Raw genomic sequence first — 7,466 nt, 5'->3', positions numbered from 1 at the left:
AGTGGTCCAGCTTCTCTACCCCTGTCTAGAGGCTTCTCAGAAGGGATGGCAGAGCCCATACCTCTGAATATTCTGTACTTGTCATTTGGACAGTGTCTGACCCCCGAACGGAAGATGGAAGTAGAGGAGCTGAGTCCTGTGGCCCAGCCTTCTTCTTTCTTGACTCCCGTTGAAAGGGCTTCTGAAGAAGACGATGGATTTGTGGACATCCTGGAGAATGATTTAAAGGTAAACAGCCTTGGTCCACAAGGCCCCCTACTTGTTCCCCATTCAGCTAGTCCAGAAAAGGACAGCTCTGGCTTCAGCCAGACTATGACCTCACCCCAATGCCAGAAGACTTTTAGGGAACTGAGTAAGAGCCTGAGATAGTGGTCAACCAGAGAAGACCAGGTGGGCTGGTGCTGTGGAGGAATAGAGGCTGGGCATGATGAAGGTACTTCTCCTGGCTCAGGGCCTGTCCCAGCAGCAGGTGGATCCCCACAGCTCTTTATGTCTGGGCGTGGGGGAGGGGAGGGCTTGCCATAGATGGGAGGAGTCAGCAGGGCTGGAGACAGCCTCGCATTTCTGACAGAGTGGGCAAGGGAAGATTGTGATGCTTAGTCCGCACTTGTGTTTGTGACTGTGTCCTTGCTCATTTGACCTCAGGGTGATGATGTAGTCCCCCCAGGCATGGAGAACCTCATTAGTGCCCCACTCGTCAAAAAGCTGGATAAGGAAGAGGAACAGGTGAGCCTCGGGAGTGCCCCTCGGAGCTTAGGGATGTGGAGTTGAGGGACTATGCATCCTGACTGCCACCCTGCCCTTGCCAGGATCTTGTCATGTTCAGCAAGTGCCAGCGGCTCTTCCGCTCTCCATCCCTGCCGTGCAGCGTGATCCGGCCCATCCTCAAGAGGCTCGAGCGGCCCCAGGACAAGGACACGCCTGTCCAGAGCAAGCGCAGGAAGAGCATGACACCCCTGGAAGAGCAGCAGCCTGAAGAACCTGTGAGTTTCTTCTTCCTGGGGCTGGGCTGTCTCTGCTCACCTGGGGGTGTGTTTGGGCTGAAGATGGCCCGGGGTGTACTCTCTTGGCCAAATGTGTAGCAAGATGTAGTTGGTGTACAGGGTCATGTGACAGGGAAAGAGGGTGTCAGACATGCCACTGAGAGGCAGTCTCACCCCTGACCTGGCCTCCATCTGCCCTGCCTTCCAGAAGGCCCGCGTCTTCCGCTCAAAGTCCCTGTGTCATGACATTGAAAGCATCCTGGACAGCGACCACCGTGAATTGATCGGAGATTACTCTAAGGTAGCATTACAGGATTTCAGGAGGCTTCTTCTCTGATCTGCTCTGGACCCCTAGTGCAGGAGCTCTCTGTCCCCAGAGGCCCCCTTTTCTCTCTTGTATCTCTTTCTCTCTTTCTTTCTTTCTTTCTTTCTCTCTCTCTCTCTCTCTCTCTCTCTCTCTCTCTCTCTCTTTCTTTCTTTTTATTTTTGGTTTTTCAAGACAGGGCTTCTTTGTATAACAGTCCTGCCTGTCCTGGAACTAGCTCTTATAGATCAGGCTGGCCTCGAACTCACAGAGATCCGCCTGCCTCTGCCTCCCGAGTGCTGGGATTAAGGGCGTGCTCCACCACCGCCCGGCTCTCTTGTATTTTTCTCATTCTTGTTCTCATACAGACTCTTCCCTCTGGCTCCCCTTCTCCTGACGCCACCTCAAATCTGTCCGGGCATCTGATATATCTCAGCCTTGAAAAACATTTCCAAATAGTGTCTGGTATGCAGTCTCCTGGCCCACCCCTCCACTTTCAAACCCCAAAGCAGGAAGGCCCAGGGCTTCTCCTTTCGGTGTTTACCTCCGAAGACTGTTCCCTGGATGTGGGCCCCCAGAGGTTGCACTCCAAGCTGAATCTGAAGGCCTCTGTGCTCTGCAGACTCCTGGTCTAGCTGCCTTGCCTTCCCCTGACTGACTGACTCGTCCTTCCCTTCAGGCCTTCCTCCTGCAGACTGTGGATGGCAAACACCAAGATCTCAAATACATCTCCCCAGAAACTGTAAGCAGTGTTGAGCAGAGGTGGTAAGGTGCACTGGGGACCTTTTCTGGCTCTTGTCCTCCCCTGGGGATAGACTGAGTGCACAGACCAGCACAAGAGTCAGGGCAAACCTGGGCTGCCCACCTCACCTGCTGGCACCAACTCTGCTGGCCTCCTGCAGATGGTGGCCCTGTTGACAGGCAAGTTCAGCAACATCGTGGAGAAATTTGTAATTGTCGACTGCAGATACCCCTATGAGTATGAAGGCGGGCATATCAAGGTGAGACAGCAGCTGGTAAGACCAAACCCTCCATTCAGCTTCCTTGCCAAGAGGATGAATAGCCTTCCGTGGAGTATTTCTCATGGGGAGGGCTCTTCCCAGCAAGGGAAGATGGGGCTGCTAACCTGGGAACTAAAAGAGAAATGGCCAGTGCAGGCTGCAGCTTGACCCCACCCCCGGATACTCTGACAGAATGCTGTGAACTTGCCTCTGGAACGCGATGTCGAGACCTTCCTGCTAGAGCGCCCCATCGTGCCTTGTAGCCTGGACAAGAGAATCATCCTCATTTTCCACTGTGAATTCTCATCTGAGCGTGGGCCCCGCATGTGAGTCCTGTCCTGCCTCTGCCCACCCTTGGCCTTCTTTGCCCAGAGCTGAGTGCTACAGCCTCTTGCTGCATCTGATAGTTTAGAACTGACCTTACTCTCCTGCTACACACAGCACGTCTTCCTGTTGCCTTCTTTCTGTCCACCTCATCAGACTGTCCTTCATCCACTGTTGAACCCACACAAAAACATATGCCTTCATACAACATACATATGCGTGATCATTTAAAAAAGAATAAAAAATAAAGAGAGGGCTGGGGGGTAACCCTCCCTGGTAGAGTGCTTCCCTAGTGTATGGATGGCCTGGCTCAGTCGTCACAGCAACAAAACAGAATCTCCTGGACCAGATGCGGTAAGGACTCAAGGGAAGAAGGGGAAGCAGGGACAGAGGATCAAAGAGTCACGCATATGTATGTTGTATGATGCCAAGTCTAGCAGTGTCCTTAAAATCTGAGGACCCTGTTCTAAGCCACATTCTCAGTGACACATAGGCCTTTGGTATCCTGTTCCCATGCTGGTTACCACTGGGGCCCTTGGCCTTCCTTCACCCACTACCCTTGGGGCCCTCAGCCTTCCTTCACCTATCTTTCCTCTCTCCCTCCATTTGTGATCATGTCTGGTTATTCTCCTGCTTCTTAGCAGACTGGAATCGGTGTTTCCTACTCTATGTACAGGGGCTTCATCCCTACCCTACTCTGCTTGCCTCTGGGGCTCCCGCACATGGCCTCTGTTAGGCAATTGACTGAGCTTCACTCTTTGATCCTCTGTCCCTGCTTCCCCTTCTTCCCTTGAGTCCTTACCGCATCTGGTCCAGGAGATTCTGTTTTGTTGCTGTGATGACTGAGCCAGGCCATCCATACACTAGGGAAGCACTCTACCAGGGAGGGTTAGCCCCCAGCCCTCTTTATTTTTTATTCTTTTTTAAATGATCACACATATGTATGTTGTATGAAGGCATATGTATGTTGTATGAAGGCATATGTACATATGTACATGGTGAACATGGAAAGGTCGGAAGGTGACTTTATGGAATCTGTTCTCACTTTCCATGCTTACATGAGTCTCAGACTTCAAGCCCAGGTTTCCCAGTGAAGCATCTCACCACCACCACCCCCCTTTTAAAAAAGTTTATTTTTTGCCAGCAGTGGTGGCGCACACCTTTAATCCCAGCACTCGGGAGGGAGGCAGAGGCAGGCAGATCTTTGAGAGTTTGAGGTCAGCCTGGTCTACAAGAGCGAGTTCCAGGACAGGCTCCAAAGCTACAGAGAAACCCTGTCTCAAAAAACAAAACAAAGTTTATGTTTAGTCTGGGCGGTGTTGGAGCACGCCTTTAATCCCAGCACTTGGGAGGCAGAGGCAGGAGGATCTCTGTGAGTTCAAGGCCATCTTGGTCCACAGAGTGAGTTCCAGGACAAGCTTCAAAACTTACAGAGAAACACTATCTCAAAAAAACAAAATAATTATAATAATAATAATAAATTAAAAAAAACAGGGTATTTTTAGCTTTAATTTTTTTATTTTTTTGGTTTTTCAATTCAAATTATATATATATATATGTAATTTGGTGTATGAATGCCTTTGTGTGGTATACATATATGTGGGATATACATGTTTGCATATAAGCACATGTGTGCAGAAGGCCGAGGAGGGCGTTACACATCCCACTTTTTTTTTTTTTTTGAGATAGGGTTTTCCTTCCTAAATTGTCCAGGCTGGCCTTAAGCTCTTTTTGTGGCTCAGGCAGGTTTTGAACCTGCAATCCCTCTGCCTCAGAATCCTATGTAGCTAAGACTACAGGCTTGTGCCACCAGGCTAGGCTCTGAGTGGATCTTGTGTTGTGTTCACTGGTCGCCTTTCTTGCTTCCTCTTTCCTGGTATGTGCCATAGAGTGCTCCAACCAAGGTTATGTACCTGCCAGAAACAGTGGCCACTCCTGATTTAACTGTCTTCACCCCAGTGTCTCCTACCTAGTAGATGACATTCCTGTGCTCTGAACCTGTACCCTTGGAGACCCTCAAAGCAGCATGTACGGGTGTGAGTCTCTTTCTGACATGTGTGTCCTGCCCTGAACCCCCTCCCGTGCCGCTCTAGGTGCCGGTTTGTCAGGGAACGGGACCGTGCAGCTAACAACTACCCCAGCCTGTACTACCCTGAGATGTATATCCTCAAAGGCGGCTACAAGGAATTCTTCCCACAGCATCCGGTACCATGGGTGGGATGGCCACAGCTGTCCTGATGAGGACTGTAGGGACGGGGGGCCAGCCAGGCTGTAGGCCAGAGAGAAGGAAAGGCTTGCCCTGCCCCCACAACTTACCTTTTTCCAAATCTAATGGACTCTTTACATCTTCTCATCCTCCCTTAGAACTTTTGTGAGCCCCAGAACTACCGGCCCATGAACCATGAGGCCTTCAGGGATGAGCTGAGGACCTTCCGCCTCAAGACACGCAGCTGGGCTGGGGAGCGGAGCCGGAGGGAGCTCTGTAGCAGGCTGCAAGACCAGTGATAGGCCAGCATGAGTCCTGCTGCCATCCTTACCTCATGGGGCCTGGAAGTCAGCGGGTCCCATGGGCCTATGAGGTCACCTACCTGTTAGAGGCCTCAGGTGCTATTGGGGGTTGGGAGAATGCTGTGGTGTCACCTCTTGTCTGTCCCTGTCCTTGATTCTCCTGTCTCACTCCACTAATTTTCCAAATCCTGGTGCCAGTTCCATCTTGAAGAGCCCAGCCTGATGAATGGATACCAGCTAGAAGAAAGTGCTTTGTGTTCGTGGGAGCCTTTTACAGTCCTTTTTCCGTGTGTGTGTGTGTGTGTGTGTGTGTTAACTCTTTGTCTTCCTATGTTCAGAAAGCCCCTTTTGTGGGGAGAGCCTCAGTCCTTTAGGGCGAGCACAGTAGCTCCTTGGGTGGTCTGGAAGCAGCCTGCTACCCCTGCTTCTGCACAGGGCTGAGTCTGCTCTCCTCTCCTGGCCTTTACATGGGCACCTTCATTGGAAACATAAGCGCTGGCTTTTTCCTGTTGTCTTACCTGTAGCTTTTATTTTTGTTTGTCTGACTTCGCCTGTTTGGGGACACACTGACAGCTGAGTAGGCTCCCTCATACATCTGGGGTTTAGAGATTCAAATATCACTTACTCAGAAAGGAATCTTCTCCTTTAATGTCCCCAAGGCAAGGGCAAAGGCCTGACTGAGGATCCTCTGGAAACCTCATCCCCAGAGCGAACCCCAGAGCCTCACTGGTCAAAGCTGCTGGGCAGTGGACCAGTCTCTAAGCATTACCTTTTGTTCATTGTCTTCTCCTTCCCACATCTGGTCCAGAAGACCTCTTGAGTATGTATGTCGGGTTTGTTGTTGTTGTGTTTTCTGTGTTTTCTGTGTTGCTGTTCTAGTGACCGAGCCTAGGCCTGTTGCAGATGGATAGGAGGCCGGGCGGTCATGGATGCACAGTGCCTTGCACACATGTTTGCATACAGAATGGGTAGAAGGATTTTGGTGAGCATGATGGCCTATGGCAGGAGCATGTGTGTGCGTGTGTACAAAGTCTTTATACTTAGCATTTGGAAATATTAAAGGAACACTGTTGTAGAAGCAGCTAAATAAAAAACGAAGCAACCTCTGGGTTCAGAGTCTGCATATGGGAAGGTCATGCTGGAAGGCTCCTGGGAATCCTGTTAGGGCCTTGGTTCAATAAAGCACTGAGCAAATCTAATAATCTGTTTGTTATGTGGAGCCTCTGACAAGAGCATAGCAGACCCAGGGTAAGGACAGAGGCTTTCTGGAGAAGGGATTACACCTCATGTTCTCCTCTGAAGTTTCTTCTGCTTTTTTTTTAATATTTATTTATTTATTATGTATACAATATTCTTTCTGTGTGTATGCCTGCAGGCCAGAAGAGGGCACCAGACCTCATTACAGATGGTTGTGAGCCACCATGTGGTTGCTGGGAATTGAACTCGGGACTTTTGGAAGAGCAGGCAATGCTCTTAACCGCTGAGACATCTCTCCAGCCCGCTTTCTTCTGCTTTTGAAATGGAGGATAGGGGTCCTCTTACTATGTAGTTCAGACTGGCGTCAAATGTACGGCTGCCCTGTCTCAACCTCCTTAGGGCTTGGGGTTTGCACCATCACTCCTAGCTGGTGAGTCATGCTAACAGTCCTGCTAGGGCTTTGGACCCATCTCTCTCTCACTTGGCTACCCATGCTCTCCTGAACTTGCCCTTCTTTAGGCCTGCAGTAAGAAGAGTAACCCCATCACACCTCAAAAGAATTGTCAGTAGTTTCCATTGTCCTCAGGGTAAACTGCAAGGATTCCTGCCATAGTCCTTAGGTCTTCTAGCTTCGTCCCCTCAGAAGAGCAGAAAACAATCTAGATGAACCACGTCTCTCGAGAAAAAAATGAAACAGGCTCTCATTATGTAGTCCTGGCTAGCCTGAAGATATAGACCAGGCTGGCCTCAAACTCAGAGATCCGCCTGCCTCTGCCTCCTGAGTGCTGGGATTAAAGGTGTTTGCTAGCCTGCCTGGCACTAGAAATTTTTTTGAGTGCAAATGACCCAAAAAGGACCTATGTGATTGCAAGCTCTTTTGATTGACAGTGTACCCATAGGCATGGCTCATTGGTAGAGCATTGCTTGATATGCTTGGGGCTTGGGGTTGGTTCCCAGTATTGTGGGGAAAAGTAGGAGGGAGTACTTCAGAGTGCACACGTCACGTACAGGTCTCATTTTCCATGGGGTGTGTTGTGAAGTAGGTAGAGCAATGATTATCTTTCCCATTTTGCAGTTACCCTTGTCCAGAGTGCCCTGGGCTATGCTGGGTTGTGACTTTGATAGTTTAGGCCCTGGGCTTTGTGGGTG

The 7,466-nt window shown here is 50.2% G+C and overlaps 1 protein-coding gene across 1 annotated transcript in view; it reads left to right on the top strand.

The window, feature by feature from the left end:
* The window catches only part of Cdc25b (cell division cycle 25B), an 11,698-nt gene extending 5,405 nt beyond the window's left edge, over positions 1-6,293 (top strand). The window contains exons 8-16 of the mRNA XM_005365581.3: positions 94-228; positions 646-726; positions 810-983; positions 1,192-1,284; positions 1,967-2,029; positions 2,190-2,288; positions 2,481-2,614; positions 4,706-4,817; positions 4,977-6,293. Coding sequence (XP_005365638.1) covers positions 94-228; positions 646-726; positions 810-983; positions 1,192-1,284; positions 1,967-2,029; positions 2,190-2,288; positions 2,481-2,614; positions 4,706-4,817; positions 4,977-5,117 — 1,032 coding nt within the window. The 3' untranslated portion in view covers positions 5,118-6,293. The remainder of the gene's footprint in view (positions 1-93; positions 229-645; positions 727-809; positions 984-1,191; positions 1,285-1,966; positions 2,030-2,189; positions 2,289-2,480; positions 2,615-4,705; positions 4,818-4,976) is intronic.
* Positions 6,294-7,466: the final 1,173 nt, after the last annotated feature.

This window comes from Microtus ochrogaster, unplaced genomic scaffold (assembly GCF_000317375.1).
Source record: "Microtus ochrogaster isolate Prairie Vole_2 unplaced genomic scaffold, MicOch1.0 UNK3, whole genome shotgun sequence".
Lineage (NCBI taxonomy): Eukaryota > Metazoa > Chordata > Mammalia > Rodentia > Cricetidae > Microtus > Microtus ochrogaster.
This window is presented reverse-complemented; position numbering and strand designations above follow the sequence as displayed.